We start from the raw sequence: 22,215 nt of genomic DNA, 5'->3' as shown, positions 1-22,215 counted from the left end.
TCCAGGGCACTGACCACCCGTGCACAGCCAATAACCCGGAAAGCTGCTCTGTCTCACTTTCACCCCAGGACTTTATCAACTTGTTCAAGTTCTGAATCCCGGCACATGACAGCACTTCAGAAGGGTTCCTGTGCTGATTGGATGGTTGGGAATACAGAGTTTGGACACTTCTTTGTAAATAGTGTACATTTTAAACATTGGCTCGAAACTTCTGAGATAAGTCATTGAGAGGACATTGGAGGGCAAAGATGCAGTCGCTGGCTGGGAATTTTAAAATATGGACTTCTCATTAGAATTGGTATGGAAAAGCAGAGATACTGTAAATAAACTTTTTTCCTAACGATTTGCCAGCAAGACTCTAAGGGCAGGAATTCTATTTCATCGGTGAAAACGGAATTCTCTTGATGTCCACTGAAACTCCTTTATGGTTCCCTAAGAGATGTGGAAGAAAAGGGCAAAACTCAAAGACAAGATAGAACCCTCTTTGTTTACAATGTGAAAAAGCGTTTTAAAAAAAGAAGAAAACTGCAGATGAGAAATCCCTGGGCTTTTGGGTTGACTTGGGGTTTGTTTTGAAAAAGCCAAGGAAGCACCACCCATTTTAAACCCACGTGGGCATAAGGCCTTATCTTACGAAGATGTCACACAATAGTCTACCTCGGAAAGCATACAGTGCTCTCTCTGACGAAGTACGTGGTCCCATAGGCAGTGTCTGTTCTTCTTGTTTCCTCATCATATAAAAAGTGATTTAAAATGGGAAGGGATATTGGAGGCCATCCTCATCAGGTTTCAGACTTCCTTTTTAGGCTAATGGGGCACTCCAGAGTTGCCTGTTTTCTAGAACAACCCCAAAGCATGTATGCCCTTTTTTCCTTTCATGTCATTAGCTCCTTCAAGGCAACGTAAGGCCAATTAAAAACAGTCCCAGAGGAAGTCCTGCCGCAGAGAAGATAGATTTGTCACCCAATAGCTGTGAAGACTTTCTTATTCCTGTTTAACTTCTTGGCTTGTCTGGGCTTCCCAGGGTATCTTCAAGGATAAGCGTATCTCTGTGGACTGGTCGGAGCCGGAGTGCTGATAAAGGCTTATGAAACAGGTTTTCCATGTCAGTTAAACGTTTTACCAGCTGCTGTCCCACTTGGTGGGTAAGGAGCTGAGGAGCTCGCTTTTCTTTACGTCTGACATCAAAATTTTAGTCAACCTGAGTTAGGGCTTCTTGCAAGGATGATAAAATAAAGCCTGGAATTGTAGCCCAATAGGGAACAGAGGTACTTACTATGAGTTCATCTTAAACTTGCTCCATCCCCCAGGGCATCTTGCTGGCCAATCCCAGCAGGTAGCTGTGTGGAAGAAAGGAAATCTCAGGACGTAAGGAGTTCATTGTCAAATATTTCTGGGAGGGTGTAGGGATGTTTTTGTTTTCTATCTTTTATTGAACTTTGCTTTTCCACAACAATGTACATATTTTTGCAGTTGTGTCTGCTTTGCTTTTTTTTTTTTTTTTTTGGCAAATAAATTTGCCACCCCACATGCCCTTGGCAAAGAAGTGAGGCAGAAATAGGAACTTGGTTCACAGGTGAGGAACAGTGTATACTTGGAGGTTGAACTTGAGGTGACCTAAAAAGAGGAAAGATGGTTAAGCATGGACAGAAACGAGCCAAGGGACCAGCTAGTGGTGCAAGGCCCCTTCACACCTTTCCCTGAATACACAACCCAAGTACCAGCATTCAGAAGAGAAGTCAATGACCAGTCAACGCTCCTCACTTTGCAATGTTTGTGCCTGCTCCAGGGTTTCTCAATATTTATTTTCATTATCACCCCCCTCTAAGAAGAAAAAAATTAAGTGAATTTAAGATCTCCCTAAGGAGAAAAGTTAAATATTCAAGAATAAGATCTTGTTGGGTAATGTTGGACTTTGGAGGGCCACAAACTACTGTCACACCTAAGAGGTTTTTTTACATTCCCCTGCCCCCCCCCACCCCCCCAGGGAAGGTCACATCGAGAATGCAGGGCCTAGACCGTGGAATAAAAAGCTAGTTCTTCCCCAATTCAGACAGGTTCTCTCGAACACCTCAGCTTCCGTAAAGGGGTGGGGTGGAGCTGGGTTTGTTGTTGCTGTGACAGCTCTGGGAAATTTCACTTGGATATTTTTAGGTTAAGCGTTCATGGCCTTCCACATCTTCCCACTGACTTGTGACCCCCTTCATGCTGATGAAGGAGGTGGAAACTCCTCGGCATCTTCAAGTTTGCAGTCCCATAAATGTTGCCTGCTTTGGACTGTCGGCACAAAACTGGCAAACCAGTCTCATTTGGACTGCCCGCGATCCTCACCTTGCGCATCACACCCCAGGCAGCGAGGTGCATCTGTGCAGGATGACCCCTACCCCAAGGGACGGGGTTACAGTTCTCTGAAAGGTTTACCTAGATGGTGCCTCTGGGCTCTCCTCATCTCCTTCGGCATTATTGGAGGTGGTGTGTGACAGAGTCAAGTAAAATTTTTAGGGAAAAAAAAAGAAGAAAGCAACATTTGTGGTTCTGTTTCATTGGAAGAGGAAATGAGGGAAATGGCAGGTGGAGAGGGAGGGGGAAAGGAATAGGGAGAGCGTATCTTCAAGGCTGTGGTCTCTGTGAGGGCAATGGAGAAGAGCGTAGCGGATGGAGAGCATCTGTGTTGGCGCCACTCGTAGCTGTGAAGCATGGCCAGAGCCTCACATATAAGTAAAGTGAGTTAAAAAAATTCTTGTTCCCTGGGCACTAACTCTCTATAGAATTTCTATTGGCAAAGCCTCTCTGGACAACCTGACCTAAAACACAAAAAGAATCCTTGTATCAGAACAGCTGTTCTAAAAGCCAGAAGGGACATGACATGGAAATTGCTAGAAGAGATGGAATGCTCTACTCTCTTGGCTGTACCTACCCTATAACATAGAATTTGAAAATGATGTCAATATGAAGTAATTTGGACTTCCAGAGAAGGAAAGAGTTTTGTCCAGGGCAGTGTGAGCAAATCCACAGGGATGTTACGATTTGGGCCAACTGAAAGGTTTATGAGTAATGAGCCTTAAGTCTCCTGTGAGAAAGGCACAGCGTTTGGGGAAAGGAGAATACGTGAAGTTTAGGAGTGCTCACTTTATAGAAAGATCCAGAAAAACATCCAATGTCATTTTAAACTAGATTGCATTATTACTCAACACTGTTGCTTTGAGCAGATGGATCCGTCGCAAGGGAGGGCAGGTGGCAGAAAGTACAAAGTAGAAACATCCCCAGGGTGTCAGTTGTGAGATGACATTTGTTCAGTGATGATCAGTTTTATATTGAAGTGGCTCGAAGGAGATATTTTACGTGGGCTGGGTTTACACTGCAAAGCTCAGCGCAAGAGCGGGCTTCACTTAGCAATGGTGACTCAAGGTAACGGATGTATACTGTGTTATTGCCACATTTCTCATCTTTGTGGATTCAAAAACTGCTTTCATGAGGAGCTTGCAGTTAACAGAGCCTTCTTGTTTCTGTTGTTTTTATGTGGGAGAAGAGAAAGAGCTTGGAATTTGATTTGTCTCAGCAAGTGGTATGATTTATAAGAAGGTCAATCATTTCAAGACATGTCCAGCAGTATATCATTCTTAGTGTTCAGTACCGTGTTTATCATAAAATATGCACCTGAGTTTATATTTTTCTGCCAGGCTGTAGAGCAATAATGTCTTGCTATGCAGACACCTTCTTTTATGTGTGAATCTTTTTTAACTGTAATTTTATGTGTGAAGTTTTTTTAACTAAACTATATCATCATTTTCTATGTTGACATCTGTTGTTTTCTTTTTTTTATCTGTTTCCAACGATCTGAGTCTGTGAACCATCCCTTCTGACTGGATGCTGGCCTAAAATCGTATTAGTGTTTAAACAGACCTCAGAAACACCCTGAAGCTCTAGGCAAAGGCAGAGACGTGGCCCTTTGATATATCTTGGGTCCTTGATGTGTTCAACAAACAAGACTGTAATTCCTTTAAACTCGACGTTTTCTATAGATGCTTTCTGCTCTGTTTTGTTAAAGACAGTAGACCCTCTGTGGTTTTCCAAGAGAAAGAAATTCCTACCCCAGATTTTCGAGCTGGAAGGGATGTTCGAGGTGATGGAGTCTGGCATTCCTTCTGCCTTTGAAGACAAGGACACAGGTCCAGAATGTTCAGGGCATGTGCCTCAGCCTACCTGGTACTCAGTGGTGGACTTGAGCATAAACCAGGGCCTCCTGTGCCCCCTGCCCCGGCACCTTGTGCTGAGGATGGAGACGCATGACACCCGACACAATTCTTCTCAAGACCTTTGCTGTGGGAGGCAAGCATGACAGTCCAGTGTCAGGCATCTGGCCGTTAACTTTTCCAAATATTTTAAGTCCCTGGTTCTTCCTGGAGAAGTCAAGGAGCCACTTAATGTTTTTCCAGACTTCTGACTCTGTTGTGAGTACAGCATTCTGGTGAGTACAGACTGTTCACCATAAAGTACGCAGCATGTTTTGACAAATTCATTTTTCCCTGAGTACTTACATTTTAATTACAAAGGTGGCCCTTAAGACAGATAACAGCTGAGCAGCCAGCTTGCTTTCTAGAAACCGAGGTTTGATGGTAACCAGGCAGATGTTTCCTCTCCCCTTTGACTAGGATACATTTAATCCATCCTCTCCATGTCCCCGTCCTCTGGTACCCGCTGTGAGACCTGGTGAGCTTCTGTTTCAGTTGAAGTTCACTCTCTGCTAAACCTCATCTTCACTAAGCAAAGGAGAATTATTCCATGAAGCAGCAAGGAGCAAGGGACCACCATATTTGTGACTTTGTCTGCTGGACATTTTCCAAAGTATCCTTGAACTCAGCAAATAAAGCTTCCTGAAAAATCTCCCAAAATTTAGGCCCTGCTCCATTTGGCCAAAAATGGATGGCTGCTCCAAAACTCTGAACTCCTCGAAACTCCATCTGCTACAACGTTACTTGTGGATTTTGAATATGACTTTTTCTGTCTTGGAGTATAGAGATGTTTGTTTAATTAATGATGCAGTCTGTTAAACAGAAGGCTCCAAGCAGTGCTCTATGCTTGAGAACTCTTGGCGCCATCTTTACCAAATGCCAATCACCCTGGCTAAAGGGGGTGTATATTAAAGTCCATGTCCTAAGCTTAGAAGCTTTAATGTACTTTTCTAATGAAAAATACTATAGGGGGTTGAACATTGTAACTAAAAGTATAAGATTTAAACCAATTCCATGCAAAGATGTTTATTTAATATTGTGTGAGCTGAGTCCTTCTGTATAAATTATTTGCACACTTTTCTTGCATGATGAACTGATTTTTTTATAGTTGTTTGTACCAGACAGTGGCATATTTTTGTAAAAATTTTTTGACACTGAATTGCAATAAATGTTTTCCAACAATACACACTGGTGCATGTTTGATGTGTGTCAATTCAAGTTGGCTTTTTATCATACTGAGTATGTTTATCTTTTGCCTAGTGAGGCTTATATTCCTCTCCCAGAAACTTATCATTGTAAAATTTCGGGAAACACATAGAGAAATAAGCTTGCTGCTGAGTACCAACCTGAGTCAATAATACATCCTTATGCTTGAAGGGGATGTTTCCACTTACTGTTTGTATAGTAGAATGATTAGGAAATAAGGAACTTTAAAGTCAGTATCAATTATTCATCAACAGACATTTATTGAACAGCTCCTATATGCTAGACTCTGTGCAACGTACTGGGAATAGGATGGTGAACGACACAGATATGGTCCCTGCCCTAAGGGAATTTAGATTGTACAGTTGGCCCTCTGTATCGATGCAGAGGGCTGACTAAGGGACTTGAGCATCCGTGGATTTTGGTACCCGAAGGGGATCCTGAAACCAATCCCTCCTTGGATACCGAGGGATGACCTGTAGTGGAAAAGACTGAAAAAAAAAAAAAACTAGTAGGAAAAAAATTTAATTTGTAATAAGCACTCTGAAGGGAATAAACAAGAGGCTGAGATGCAGAATAACACGGGGGACCTGCTTATGACAGGCTGAACGGGGGCCCTTTTCAAGGAAGCGATGAAGCTGAGACGGAAAAGTGAGAAGAAGCCGGCCTCAGAAGATGAGAGCAGGAGCCTTCCAGAAAGACCAAAAGGCTTGTGCAAAGTTCAGATCCTGGGCCTGCCACCTACCTGCACTGTGACCTTTGTCACCTTACTTAACCCCTCTTTCTCAATTTCCTTGACTCCAAAATGGTGATAATAAATCTATTTCTTATGGTTGTGAGAGTTAAGTGGACTAATACAGGTAAGTGCGTGGAACTGGACGCATAATAGGAGCTCCAGTTATGCTTCCCAGAGCAGCAAGGGTCTGAGAGTCGGGTTAGGAACTGCAGCGCCTTCCCAGTTGGATGTGATTCGCTCAGATGACTTCTGGATGCCTGACTTACTTGATTCTTTCACCCTGGAACACACCCGGATCTTGCCACTAACTCTCCATCAGAAAATGACATAAAAGGCACGTGAGAGTAATTAGAGAGGTTTTGTTGTTGTTGTTTTTTTTTTAACTTGCACCAGGATCACAAAATCTCACCATTCCCTAAATATCCCATGCATCATGCATTCTCTGCTCAGGCTGCTCCACTCACCTAGAATGTTCTTCCCCAACCCCTCTGGTAAGCATCTATTACCTCCTCCAAGTAAGTACGTCTCGTCTCATCTCCCATAACACTTTTTTGCATATGGACTCCACTACATTGTAGGCCTATTTGTGGCCCTGGCACGTGCTGGAGCTGAATGAATTAATATACCCACACATACATTCACAAAATGCTTTTGAAAGTCTCACTTGTAACCACACACTTACCCTCGACTAGAATAAGAATCAGTGTGAGTTTACATGCATAGACAGAACTACTTATAACTTGGTTAAAAATGAATGGTAGTTGATAAAATAACAAATGTAGAGACCCAGTTTTCATTAAAGTTTCTTTTAAGTTCTTCTAAATCTTTACAAGTCTAGTAAATTTTCATACAAGATAAGAGGGCCTTTTATTACTGTTTGATAAACTCAAATTAAACAGACTAAAGTCCCTTTAAAAAATAAGCCCCTTTTACAAACTTAATAAAAATTCCTTTAAACATTTTAAAGCTGCAATTATAAATCTAATGCATTTGCTGTTTTTTAAGCACTTCAAATACCTGCTCAGATAAGCTTCAACTTTAATAAGCAAAACATTCCCAAGTAAATTAATAACATAAATTTAGAAAATTAGGCATAAATATATCCCAAATTCCCCCCAAAACTCTAACATTGTTAAAATTAGTGAAATTATTATAATTTTCCATTTAAAATGATATCTTAGACTAATTACTTATTTTAAATGGAAATCCTAAGTCTACTCTGGTAGGCAGAATAAGGGCTCCCCAAAGATGGCCACATCCTGATCTCCAGAACCTATGAATACGTTGTATCACATGGTAAAGGGCAAATTGCAGGTGTGATTAAGTTAAGCACTTCAAGATGGGAGATTATCGTGGCCTGGTGGGCCCAATGTGATCACAAGGGTCCTTAATAAAAGTGGAAGAGGCAGGCAGAAGAGGTCAGCATGATACGATGTGAAAAGGACGCATCCCGCCATTGCTGGCTTTGCAGATGGAGAGAGGGGGCCATGAGCCAAGGAATGCAAGCAACGTCTATAATCTGGAAAAAGCAAGGGAACAATTCTCCCCTAGAGCATGCAGAAAGGAATGCAGCCCTGCCAACACCTTGACCCTAGCCCAGTGAGGCCCATGTCAGACTTTGGACTTTCTCATGAATTTGTCTTGTTTTCAGCCACTAAACTTGAGGTAATTTGTTACCGCGGAAACAGGAAACTAATACAGTGAATCTGACAGATTCTCTAGCATGCCTAGCAACCCGTCCCTATAAAGCTCTTCCCTAGGAGTTCTGCCCCTTCAAATTCCCACTGACTCTTCTGCTGCATGTCCCCCACCCCAAGCTGAGTGAGGGTCTGTCTGCAAATGAAAGGCACAGCTGTGTTTATAGCCTAAATCAGTAGCAAGAGTTAATTGTTGTTGTTGAGATCCTATTAGTTTGTAACATCGTGTAAATTTCAGGTGTACATCATTATATTTCAGCTTCTGTATAGACTACGTCATGTTCACCACCAAAAGTCTAGTTTCCATCAGTCACCATACACATGTGGCCCTTTACCCCTTCCAGCCTGCCCGCACCCCATTCCACTCTGGTAATGGGCAGAGGCTATGAGCAAGAGTTGTTTTGACTGCCCAGGTATGTGGACCTGCAAAAGCTAGACAGGAGAGCTCTACCTGTCAGTGGTAGGTATAAAGTTTTCTCCTTCCTATTTTATATGGGCTTAACTGAGGCTGACACCAATCACATTTCTGCCCAAGAAACATTACAGAGAGGCAGCGTTTCAAATTCTCTCCAATAAGCAATGTCTGTGTAGCAGCAGCGTCCTGGGCACTGGAGCAGCCATTCAGAAGTGTGAGCTCAGACATGGCCCTCAGGGAACTTACAGACCTGGTGTGAGGCTGGCAAGGACAAGAGAGTGGACATCAACTATAATAGCACAGGATCCAAAGTTCCAGGTGCCCTCAGGGAGGTACAAAGTACAGAGGAATTCAGAGAGGAAGAACTGAGTCCGTGCTTCTGAAAAGGAGAACAATGTGGGGTAAGACACAAGCCCACAATGTACTCTTCCTGAGTCAGTGTGAACGGGGCTCCTTCTTTGAAATCTGGGAGCTGGGGACTGTGGCTTAAGAGCCAGATACCAAGACTTACCACCCAAGCCCCTTTGGTGGTGTCAATAGGTTTCTTAAATTTAAGGAAAAAAAAAACACAAGTTTGGGAAGATTTCCCTTTTGGAGGGAACTGAAGCTCTCTGTGTCCACTGGGGTCCCAGTACCCGAGCCCCACCACTGTTCTAGAAAACTAACAGAAGCTCAAATGAACCCCAGGTCCCTTCAAGGAGCTCTGTGGTGGTTAATTTTGTGTCAACTTGGCTAGGCCATGGTGCCCAGGTATTTGGTCAAACACAATCTAGTCGTTGTTTCGAAGGTATTTTTTAGATGTGATTAACATTTAAACCGGTAGACCTTGAGTAAAGCAAATTACCCTCCATAATGTGGGTGGGGCTCATCTAATCAGTTGAAAGCCTTAGAGAGAAAAACTGATGTGCCCCTAAAAAGAAGGAATTCGGCCTCCAGGCTGCCTTTGGACTTGAGCCGCAATGTTAACTCTCGGCTAGGTCTCCATCCTGCTGGCCCGCCCCACAGATTTCAGACTTGCCAGTCCCACAATTGTGTGGGCCCATTCCTTAAAATAAATAAATCTTGATAGATAACAGATAGATAGATAGATAGATAGATGATGGATTTTAAGGAATAAAATATATATCTATAACGATAGAAAATATACATGTATACATAAAGAGAGAGAGACACAAATCCTATTGGTTCTGTTTCTCTGGAGAACCCTGACTAATACAAGCTCCTAGAAAGAGAACAAGGGCAGGGACAGTCTAGAGGAAGGCGTCAGAGGGCAGGGGGGAAGGAAGGAAAACCAGAGAGAGCGGAATCTAGCGGCTGTAAGAGGCAGTCAGCCAACGACCACATCCTGAGAAATCATATTTGGCAGATGCCAAAAAGTGCAACGAAACAGTCACTCTTAACCCACATAAAAGTGTTTGAGTGGCTCCCCCGTCTTTGCACTTTTTAAACTTGTATTCAATTGTTTTCATGATATTTTATTATTTAATTATATTTTTACTAGTTTTTTTCTTGATTTCAAAATTATTCCAAGGAGCCCCTACTTCCTTCAGAGAGGCAACATAGCATCAAGGTCAAGAGCAAAGAATCGGAAGACAATCTTCCTGGGTTCGATCCCCACCCTGCCTCTTCCTAGCTCTAGGGGACAGTGTGCTAAGCCTTGCCATGCCTCAGTCTCCTTATCTGTAAAATGGGGGTGACGGCAGTACCTGCATCATAGAATCACTGAGGAGTCATTGAGCTGATGCCTGTTACCTGATCAGATCTATTTTGTGTGGTTAAAGCAGCACTTCACACACGGTAAGCTTTATATAAACTTTTGTTATTATTATTCACTCAGCACACTGTCCATTTCTGTTGTTGCATTATATGCTCTAGGCAGAAAACCCATGTAGCCTTTACTTTCTATAAAGAGAAACATAACGAGTAAATCAAGGAGCCCTACAATTCTAGCCTTCGCTTATGGCTTAAAGCAGTGGTCTCCAACTATCCCATGAGAGAACATTTTTTTAAGCAGAAACCCAATATATGTGTATTTATTTATCTACAAACTACAGGCAGGCCTTACTATCAACTAGTATTTCAAAGCAAAATGAACACTTAGGAGGAGAGCCATGATTAGTAGTGATGGATATAAATCCATATTTCAAATGGTTGATCATCTTTAATTTTTTGGCCAGTTTTTGGTCAGATCTCATTAGCTTGTCATGCAAAGGGGCCCTCCTAAGAGAGTCGTGACATTTTCTCATTCCTTCGTGTCTCTAATAGTAGTATGTGCACTCTGTTGTTTCTTTGCAAGAAACTTCTTAAGGCTTTTGTCCGTTTTGTGAGGTTTCATTTATTTAAAATGAGATACTATAATCCATAAATGCATTTAGCTACACACACAGAAGTTGCAATATGTCCCAATACACTGAAAACAAGTGATGGACTTAGGGTGCCACTGGCCCTCACTCCACAATGGGGCCAAGGTGCCTTGGGTACTAACACCTGATGTCTGATGGGTGGATGGAGAAGACCATTGTCTATCTGGATATTAAATATTTGTAAAGCTTTTGTGCTGGTCGTTCTCTGCTCCCAAAGATCCATTCTCCACTTCTCTGCCCAGCTCTATGCCCCAGGGGGCTGACCACAAAGGGCTGCATCCCCAACCAGGTGTCTGGTTGGGTTTGTCCAATGGGAGGTGGTGGCAGGGACCAGAGCAGAGGTAGAGGGAGTTTGGGTCTCCCTTGCCCACTGTCTCCTGGCTGGCCCCCACTCTCTGGCAGAGGCTGCGTCCCTCCTCCACATAAACCCTCGCCATGTCTCCAGCTATCACGGGGCTCCTCTCCAAGCCTGGGAGAAGCAGTTCTCATTGTTGCTCACCTCTGGGGCCTCAGCATCCTTTCTGTTCCATTAACCCTGCCCACATCTGTCTAAGTAGTCCATTCATTGGAACTACACAAGGAGATTATTTCCTGCCAGAAACCTCATTGTTAATTGCTTTCTTTCTCTTTAATAAAGAAATCAATGGAGGTTACCATCTTTTTCTTCTGGCACCTCACTTTGGAGACCACTGGTTTAAATAGCTCTTCTGATGATTGACCAAATCATTTTCCTGACCAGGTGAACGGGAGCCTTGGATTCCCTTTCCTCCCATCACTTTTCGGGGGTAAAGTTCTGACTCAGGCCCACAGACAGCTGCTGACAAGAGCAGCCTCACAGAATGAGTCAGCAGCCCTGCTCTGGGCTCTTTCCCTGCTAGGCTGAACCTGAGGCAAGCCACTTCCGCTCTCTGATTCTCTCCTCTTCTGTAATGTGAAGGTACGTTGTATTAGCTACTCTCTCGGTCCCTTTCAGCTCAAATGTTCTTTTGTGATTTTAGGAAGTCATATATTATTTCAGATGAAACTATGTTATTTTGTATTTGTATTTTATTTCTGGATTTTATTTCTGGATTTTCTTCAATACTCTCCCCATCTTCATCCCCATAACAAGCACATACACACCCTCCATCAGTTAGAATTTTTCTTGCGTGAAATCCTTTAAATTTTATAAATTCCTAGGTAATAAGAATTAAGAAAACCCAGATGCAACATCAATAATAAATTGAATCCTACTCTTTGCCAAGTGCTTTCAAATACATTACTCTTTTTAATTGGCATCGCAACCCTGTAAGACAGATACTAGCATTATCCCCACTTTCCAAATGTAGAAACTGAGGAGGCTCAGAGAATGATTTGCCCAAGATCACACAGCATGGTACCTTGAGGCTGCTCACGAGAGCTGAGCTGAATAGGTTTCTCTCTTTCCAACTCCACATTCAACGGCATGTTGGTAACTTAAAATTGGCCATCATGGGAATATTTACCCCATAGAAATCAGCAAGAGCTACAAATCAAAGCTCTTGGGTTTCTTTTAAGAGCCAATTTTTAAGCATTTACCATTCCACTCTGAGCACACAGCTACTAAACCACAGAGGTAGGGTTTAAGCTCAAATGTGTCTCGCCCTAAACCCAGGGGTCTTTTGATGACCCTCCATCTATCTTTCCCACACAACACCTAGTACAATACCTCGGGAAGAGTCTTTGTGAAATTCATACTTCCTGCAATAGCCTCCCAGGGGACTCTAGGATAAACCTTCATTAGCCTTGCCATCCAAATGGTCTTTCTATTCAATGAAGACTTGCCGACAAATAACTTCAAAAGAATTCTTGGCTTGTGCTAATAGCCCTGCCACTGGTAGACGGGACTAGATTATACACAAAGCCCTGCTTTGTTTCCATGTCCCTCCTATGTATGAACACAGCACTCTCTTCTCTCCCAGTCAGGATTTGTCGCTGTTTCTAGGTGGGGCATTTCACAATCCTGAAGTGCTTTGACATGAACGCAATTGTAACTTGAAACAAAGCAAAGGAGAGAGGGGAGAAACCTTGAATTCAGGCAACTGTGAACTTCGTAGACTTATTAAAGACCTTAAACCTGACAGAGACCTCAAGAGGTGATCTGGGCCCAGCTTCTATCCCCTTCCTATAAGCATATCCCCCCCCAGTACACAGAGAAGACAGCCGAGACCTAGAAATATTAACGATCTGCCAAAAAACCTAATAAAGGATCATACTCTGTAATTTGCTAATTGAAACAAGATATTGAATGGGGTTTCCCTTGTCCCAGAACTTTGTTTTTTGGGGTTTTTTTTCCCCCCATGTGTTAATTTTAACTACTTTAGCTATCATGGACCACCTCATTTCCTAGTTCTGGGGACATCTATCTCTTTCAAGTACTTCTAACATGGGCCACATGCCTCAGCCCAAAGAGAAGTTGCCTGTGTATATAATTTGGAAAAAACTTCCAGTGACTCTTTAATTTCTGAAGATACACAATTCACAGAGTCATAGCTTCAGGTGTGAAGGGAAAAGATAAAGATATATGCCAAACTTTGTGGTCTGTTTCACAGAATTGCTTATGAACCAAAATTCTGTATCTCCTATATTATCCCTGGAAGATTTTTTTCAAAGTTTGGAAATATCCCCAGTTGTGTTTTGGGGTTTTTTTCCAGCTTTATTGAGATACAACTGACATATTCTGTAAATTTAAGATGTACAATGTGATGATTTGATGCATGTGTATATTGCAAAATGATTACCACAATAAGGTTAGTTAACACCTTCATCATCTCACATAATTAACAATTTTGTGTATATGATGAGAATATTTAAGATCTATTCCTTTAGCAACTTTCAAGGATATAATGCATTTTTAACTATAGCCACTATGCTGTACATTAGATCTCTAGAACTTATTCATCTTATAACTAGAAGTCTGTACCCTTTGACCAACATCTTCCCATTTCCACCACCCCCCAGCCCCCAGAAACCAACATTCTAGTCTCTGTTTCTATGGGTTCAGCTTTTTTAGATTTCACATATAAGGTCACACAGCATTTGTCTTTTTCTGTCTGACATTTTACTTAGCATAATGCCCTTAAGGTCCATCCATGTTGTCACTAATGTCAGGATTTCCTTCTTTTTCATAGCCTAATACTATTCCATTACTTGTGTGTGTGTGCACATGTGTACCACATTTTCTTTATCCATTCACCCATTGATGGACACTTAGGTTGCTTCCATGTCTTGGCTATTGTAAACAATACTGCAGTGAAGTCCCAGAAGTTTGGATAAAACCCAATGCAGACGACAAGTGGCACTGAGTATCCTGACATTCTAAGTTCAACAATTGGAGCCAACCACCTCCCTTCAGGGCTGTCAAGAGGCCAGAATCAACCCCATTCCCTCCATCGTGTGAATCAATATAAAGGGAGGAGTGAAGAGAGAGGAGTGTTCACAGAAAGAGACTACCCCTCCCCTCAGTCACAGCAGGGACTCCAGGAGAATCATTCATAAAGCCCAGGAGTTCCAGTGACATGCAAGACTGGCATTTCATTCCCCTACAGATGGCTACTTGGGCAGCCTGGGGCAAATGGTGCCTGGGGCAGGGAACAGGGACTTGGAGAGGACGCTGACCTGGGAGATGGAGCAGCAGTAAGGCAGCTTGCACTGTCCCCAGTGGCATGCGAGGGTGTGCAAGTTTTCCTTGGGTGGAGTGGACACTAAGAGGGATGTAGCTGGGCTTGAGCCATCTTGCCTGCATCTCATTAAGAGGGTGTCCCCCAGGTCAGTGACCCCAGCAGCCACTGAAGGGGGTGGGGACTGAAGTGGGGTTGGGGAAAGAGGTTGTGCTGGAGCCAGATCTCCATGCAAGGAAGTGGGTGGGGAGAGACTCCCAGAGGGGCCTCCAAAGGACTTGCTCACACACCTCACGGGAGAACCAGCTCTGGACACCTACCTGCCGCAGAGAGAACCGGCCACAAACCAGTTATCTAGAGAAGCAGCAACAACCCGCGGGGAGAGGTTGGAAAATTTGTCTTGGACGGCAAAGTAAGGGGGAACCTCTGCCTACTCCCCATCCCTACCCTCCTACCCACCCTCACCCCACAACCAACACCTAAACTCCAGGAGGAGGGACAGTCATGAGGAAATCAGCCACCACTGCGGCCACAGCCTCCCCCTGAACTGGCGGGGAGGAGAGGAGAGCTACAGATCAGACCTGAGAGAGACATTATAAAATAAAGGCTGAGGCTCAGATACCGGAAAGAGATCACTAATAACCAACAGGGGCTAAAAAGCTGCAGCAATTGCCCTGAAACATCAAGGGAGTCATTCCCAAGAAGCCTCAGGAACAGCCATGTGATACGCTTGGGAGCCAATACCGGGGAAAAACAATCTTTCCACGTTTATACCCCAAACTGAGACTTCCCAGTAAGCTAGTTTCAATTTATTCAACATTATTCGCCTATTGTGTGCCTGGTCAAAAAAGACAGTTGGAGTCTGCATATTTAAGGAGCCCACACATTTACGGGGGACAGTCAGGCATATAAACCAAAATTTTAATATTCCACAACCAGGTATACATGAGTTTCAGCGGAGACACAATAATACTTATATTGAATAGATGTTTCTGTGTTTCAATGTCCCCATCTATAAAATGGAAATAATAGCGCCCGCCTCACAGGATGGTCGGTTGAGCTATTTTATGTAGAAGAATGCCTGGCACAGAGTAAACTGAACACTTGTTAGTATTCAATATTATAGTTATTATGGTTATTTTTATATTGAAAAGCTATGTGCTAAGCACGCTAAATACTTGATTATCTCCACAATTGTATAAAACAGGTACTACTTATTATTCCCATTTGACAGAGGAGGGAACTGAGCACAGGACACACAGTAGAACTGGGATTCAAACTCCAGCTGTCTAAACCCCGCACCCGCACTCCCTGTGGAGCGTAGGGGTTAAGAGTGGCCAGTTTTGCTGGGCACTTCCGGGAACGCAAAGGCGAAAGTACTTTTTCCAAAACAGCAACTGATAAAATGTCATCCTAAAATAACTTGCAACGAAAACGTCTGGCTCTGAACTTTTTAAAAACATTCGCATGAATTTTTCAATCCGATTTCAAATTAGAAAATGGCAAAAATTCATTGTGGGGCCTGGGCATGCAGACGTGAGTTCGCCGGCTGGTGGGACTGGGGCCCATCCAGGCATGTTGATCCTTTGACTCAAAATCCAGCCCTTCTGCAGAAAGCTGCGTCCTGCCCCTCAGCTAGGTGCCTGGTTTGATTTGGATGCCATGCCCCCCAAAGGGGAATTTTAGGTCCTCAGCAGTGCAGCTCAGGCAAGCTATGCTTGCTCTCGGTGTTTATATAAGCATCCTAGCTCCAGACAAGGGGTGCTGGTGCCCTGTAATTACAGGCTCGCTGGCCTGTCGCTGGGGAGAGAAAACAGGGATGATGGCTCCATCTGCCTGTGGAATCCAAGCTCTTTCTAGAAGCCCAAGAAAGCTCCTGGAAAAGGAAGCAGCAGGCCAGGTCCACTAGCACCACGATTCAAAGCATCCATTTTTGTGAAATAAACAGATTTTGGCTGCCCCCAACCTGAGTGTGACTGTGGCCTCATAAACGACATGATCGCATCTGGGTAGCATTTTGTTAAGTTGAGAGGCTCCTATAAATTTCCCAACCACATAAATCCCCCCAAACATCTTCTTTAATCAGGACCAGCAAGAATTAAACCTGAGAAGCATAAAAAAAGACATGTTCATTAATCCATACTGTGCATCAGGATTCCAGAAACCAAAATCTTGCTTCTCTTTCACACATCAATAAATTGTGAGCTTATGTCCAGAGTTCCCACGGGTGGCTGGCAGTACCAGCTTTTAATTCCACTGCATTTCATCAATCCTAAGATGAACAGTCTTTTCATTTTTAATATCTTTGAATTCGGCCTGCATTTTAGAATCCATGACATCTTGGATTCAATGAAACACAAACTCATGATTGAAACACACGTTGCCCATCAATTCTACTCTTAAACCTCCCCTTGATTGGTCCCTCCCCTCCTTCTCCACTGCATTCCCCACTGCCTTCCCCCTGACTGGAGCCCTCGGCATCACTTGCCTAGGAGTTTCCAAAAGGTGCTTAACCTGTCTCCCCATCTCCAGCCTGAACCCCTCCAACACATCCACTTTGCAGCCCAAGAGGTGTTTCTAGAACACAAATCTAATCATATCACTCCCTTGTTTACAATCATTCAATAGATAATTGTTGAATCTGAGTGATAGGTAAATGAAGATTCTTTTCACGATTTTTTCTATTTTTGGTCGGTGTCTTAGTCTCCGGCTGCCACAACAAAAACCATAGACTGTGGCCTTAAACAAGAGAAATTCATTTTTTCATAGTTCTGGAGGCTGGAAAGTCCAACATCAAGGTCTGGCAGGGTCCAGTTTCTGGTGAGAGCTCTCTTTCAGGCTTGCAAACAGCTGCCTTCCCACTATGTCCTTGCATGGTGGACACCTGATCTCATTTAATCTTGATTTCCTCGTAAAGACCCAGTCTCCACATACAGTCACACTGGGGGTTAGAGCTTCAACATTCGAACTGGGTGGGGGAGGGGGGACACAATTCAGTCCATAGCAGGAGGCGTGCCATTTGACATAATAAGTTGTGAAATACATCAATGAGAATGCCCCAGACCATTAATAATGGTTACCTCTGTGGTTGGGGAACCGATGCAATTTGGATGGTCACAGAAGACAGCAGTGAAAAGGGGAATTTCACTCTTAACCATAAAATATTTCTGGGTTGTTTGAAAATTTAGGAAGAGTTACTATTGTCTTTTTTATAATTTTTAAATCATTTCGAGGTTTCCCATTAACTCTGGTCTAACACTCAAGCTCAGTGACATGGTAGCAGGACCAGCAATAATCAAGCTCCTGCCTCCCCAAAGCCTCATCAAGAGCCATACACATCCTCTGCTCCTGCTCCTCCAAACCACATGCCGTTCCCTGAACTAGCTACCGACTTCGTGTCTCTGCTACATGTATTGTTCTCACTGTCTGGAATGCCCTTCCCTGTCTTGTCTGCCTGGTGAACTTCTACTCTCCCTACAAAGCCCAGCTCAAATGTCACCTCTTCTGTAAAGACTTCTCTGAGCATCATCTCCCAATTCCTAAGGTACCATGTTTATGGTCCCGTCATAGCCCTGATCTCACTGTATTATAGTTATTTATTTGCAGAGCTGTCCCTTCCAAAAGACTAAATGCTTGACAATCTGTATGATAATTCATTTTTGTATCCACAGTGCCTAGTTCAATGGCTGCCACATCATAGTGGTTCATTACATACATACAGTATAACCAACACTAATGAAATGGATTTTTCTGTCCACACAAAACTGTGGTGAATTTAATTCCAATCACAATGCAGCTGACCGGAAGTGGAACTGGGTATGCTTTTGAAGAAGGTAGGTTTAAGACTAATAGAAAATATGCTTTCACACAATATGTAACTAAGTCTATAGCCCGCTTGCCCTAAGAAGTAGTCTAGACCTAAGTTTCTTGATAATCTCTGGAAGCACATTTTTAAAAGAAAACAGATTTGCAGCCCTCACCCCAGGCTGGCTAAGTGAAAATCTCCAAGGATGGACTCCCCGAATCCATAAAATCTTAAAACATCCCAGGAATGCTGATATAGTTGGTCCAAGGATTGATGTTTTGGAACCTCTGCTTTAAGGGAAAATAGGAACAGTGTTAAAAAGAGTTTAGGTAAATTTATTCATGATATTGTGATGGCACCTTGTTTTGGTCTTTTATTTATAGTAAATGATGGACTAACTTTAATTCAATCACTTTGAAAACTTGCTGCCTCACGCTGAGGGGTGAATTAGATATTAGAAACAGGTGCACTGACATTGTTTATCTGCACGATAAAAATACGAGGCAAAAAAAACGAAAAATGTTAGAAGGCTATACAACTCACACAAGAGGGGGCAGAGATAAACAAGGGCACCCCTCCAAACTTCCTACTTTATTACAAGCTCCAGATAAAGAGCAAACCACTCAGCTTGGCAACCTAGACTGGGCTGGACATTTTCCTTTTGCTGCTCCAGATCCACTCTCCATCCTTCTCTATCCCCCTCATGGCCGGGGAAGCTGACCCATGTGAACTGCATCTGTGGGTCCCTTGCCTGCAGCTTCTGGTTAGATCTGGCCAGTGGAAAGAACACAGGGAGATCTGGAAGGGGAAGGCAGATGATTTATTCCTACTGACACTTGCCTGCCAGGCCACAGGCTAGCTGCCTCCCCCTCCAGAAGGCCACAGCGGGTCAGTTGACTCACCCCATGTAGCTTTCTCACGGGGTTCTGGTCACATCTTCCTTCTCACTCCTTTTAGGTTTAAGGACTGTAATGTGTTCCTATTGCTGCTGTAACAAATTACCACCGACCTAGTGGCTTAAAGCAATGCAAATTTATGATTTTACAGTTCTGGAGGTCAGAAGTCTAAAATGGGTTGGCAGGACCATGTTCTTTTGGGAGGCTTTAGAAGATAATCCATTTCTTTGTCTCTTACAGTTTCCAGAGGCTGCCAGCATTCCTTGGCTTTTGGCCCCACATCACTCAGACCTCTACTTCCATCATCACATCTCCTTTTCTGTCTCTGATCATCCAGCCTCCCTTTTATAAAAACTGCTTGGTCCCAGCCACCATCATCTTTTGTACAGGAAACCCCAACAGTGTTCTTATCCTGTCTGGTCCATTCTCCAGACAGCAGCAAATCAATCCTGTCACTCGTCTATTTAGGACACTTTGGTGGGTTTCCATAACACTTAGAATAAAACTCAATTTCTTCTCAAGAGCTGATGAGGCCCTCCATGATCTGGTAATGCCTGTCCTTCTAGTCTCATCTCATCCCGCTCTCCCTGTTATGCTCCGCTCACACTCGTTCTCTTTGAGACCCTTGATTTTGTCGAGCTCTTTCTCACCTCAAAGCCTTTGTCAGTATTGTTCCCTCTTCCCAGGCTCTTTCTCATCATCAGGTCTTAAATGTCACCTCCAGGAAGCCCTCCTTTACTACCCCATACAAAGTAGGATCTGGACCTTCCTTCCCCGTCTCAACTCCATTATTCTCTATCTCAACTCTTTATTTCCTTCATGACACTTACCACAATTTGTAATGATTTCATTTGTTTGTTTGTTTCTTTAAAGATTAGCACCTGAGGGCCGGCCCGGTGGCACAGTGGTTAAGTTTGCACGTTCCGCTTCAGCGGCCCGGGTTTGGATCCTGGGTGCAGACATGGCATTGCTTGACACGCCATGCTGTGGTAGGTGTCCCACATATAAAGTAGAGGAAGATGGGCACGGATGCTAGCTCAGGGCCAGTCTTCCTCAGCAAAAAGAGCAGGATTGGCAGGAGTTAGCTCAGGACTAATCTTCTAAAAAAAAAACCCCAAAAAACATTAAAAAAGATTGGCACCTGAGCTAACATCTGTTGCCAATCTTTTCTTCTCCTTCTCCTTCTTCTTCTTCTCCCCAAAGCCCCCCCGTACATAATTGTATATTCTAGTTGTGAGTGACTCTGATTGTGCTATGAGGGCCGCCACCTCAGCGTGGCCTGATGAGCGGTGCCATGTCTGCACCCAGGACCCGAACCCACGAAACCCTGGGCTACAGAAGCAGAGCATGCAAACTTAACCACTCGGCCACGGGGCTGGCCCCTGTTTGTTTGTTTTCTAAGGTATTTCTTACTAGACTGTAAATTCCAGGGGCGCAAGAATAATGGCCTAATACTGTATCCGTACAGTCTTTGGGTCTGACAAAGCAAACCCTTAATAAAATATTTGTTGTATGTGGTATATGGTCATTTCTTAGACTCGAAGAAGCAATGGTTAATAAGGCCAAAATTGCAGACTTTATTGCAATGTGGGCCAGTCCCTTTACTTGTTTACATGCCCTTTAACCCAACCAGCTGTCACCATTATTGTAGATTCAGCCTCGCTACAATCCTACACGCAATAAATACATTGGGTACAAATCCTCACCCCCACTATTCATTCAATTCAACAGACACTTAGGAACACCAAGCACTGTGTGTCCTACAAGGGGATGAACAGCATCATCTACTTAATAGCAAAGAACAGCATATTTTACTTACATGTGTAAATAAAGCAGGAATTAATTGTGATGCTTATTACGGGCCAGGAACTGTGGTAAGTTTCTTATACACATCATCTCATGTAATCGTCACAACAGCCCTACAACGGCACAGCATGCCAACTAAGCACCTAAGTTCTAGAATCATGTTGATTTGGGTTCAAACGCCAGTTCTCCTACTCTTGCAAATGTCCTTAATTTCTCTGTGCTTCCATTTCTTCATGGATGAAATGGGGGAAATCGTGGTACCCACATCTTAGCTCTGTTGAGAGGATTAAATGAGACAATGCAAGTGATGTACTTAGCTCAGCCTGGCACATCCATAAATGCCAGCTGCTGCTTCTTAACTTGCTCTCTGGTGAACATTTTCTGTCCTGCAGCATCAAAGTACACATCCAGCACAGAGGGAGAATGAGTTATGCAGGCTGAGTTCCTGCCCTTTAGGAGCACACAATCAGCGAGAGCAGTGAGCACATATTTAGAATTCAGAAGAAGACAGCAGACATGTTCTTCCAATTGGCTGCATTCATTTTACGGTCCAAGCACAGTCAGCCTATGTTCTCATTTCCTTTTCCACCAAAATAGCCCTCTCTGTTGCTCCCTGAAGAGGCCCTGGATTATTATAGTTTCTTAAATGCCCTGAAATTCTCAGGAAAAAAGGAATGTTTTTTTTTTTAAAGCAGGCACAGCTCGGAGCTAGAAGACAAAAGGTTAAATTCTCTTAAGCTACGACAATGTAACTCATTTCCTGTTTTTCTCAACTGTCTAGACACAGATCTCATAAGCATTAGCCATGAATCCCACCACCAGGTTAAAAATAGAAGGCTTAAATATGAAATGCTGGGGTGGAGGAAAGATTGTAGGTTTCTACCTTCATCCACAAAATGACTACTTTGAAACAGGATTTTGTGTCTTTATTGTTAGCTTTTCCATAAGTTCTGTGAAGCTGTACTTCAATGGCAGGAGTAGAGAACACCTTCTTTCTAAAGAATGTATTTGTCCCTGGATAAAGTGGATGCAATTTTTCCTCCTAGGTTTTCAAAGCCATTTGAAGACATACTTTACAACAGCTTCTCTTAAGGAATGTTGTCACACTTACCCCCAAAATTTCAGGTTATTGCACAGATCAGTATTTAGTCCCAAATAAATCTGAGAAACAGAAAATGCATATAAATTTGACATATTTACTTTTTCTTCTTCTATCTCTTCTGCTTCCATAAGGTTATCTGATAAATACTTGGTTTTGAACATACAATTTTTCTGGAAAATAGATTTTTTTATAACTTTCTTAATAATCCCTGGGAAGTGTTACACAAGTGTGGGGGAACTACCATGACAAATTTCCCAGATTTATTGGCCCACAGATCCCTTTTATCATGATAAGCCTATTAACACCTCCCAAAACAGGATTC

General features: G+C 43.1%; 1 protein-coding gene across 1 annotated transcript in view; it reads left to right on the top strand.

Annotated features, from left to right (window-relative positions):
- Window positions 1-5,416, top strand: part of FBXO32 (F-box protein 32) — a 35,299-nt gene extending 29,883 nt beyond the window's left edge. Inside the window, exon 9 of the mRNA XM_014867855.3 lies at window positions 6-5,416. Within this exon, the coding sequence (XP_014723341.2) occupies window positions 6-95 (90 nt within the window). The 3' untranslated portion in view covers window positions 96-5,416. The remainder of the gene's footprint in view (window positions 1-5) is intronic.
- The last annotated feature ends 16,799 nt before the right edge of the window (window positions 5,417-22,215 follow it).

The sequence above is a fragment of the Equus asinus genome, chromosome 12 (genome assembly GCF_041296235.1).
Source record: "Equus asinus isolate D_3611 breed Donkey chromosome 12, EquAss-T2T_v2, whole genome shotgun sequence".
NCBI lineage: Eukaryota > Metazoa > Chordata > Mammalia > Perissodactyla > Equidae > Equus > Equus asinus.
This window is presented reverse-complemented; position numbering and strand designations above follow the sequence as displayed.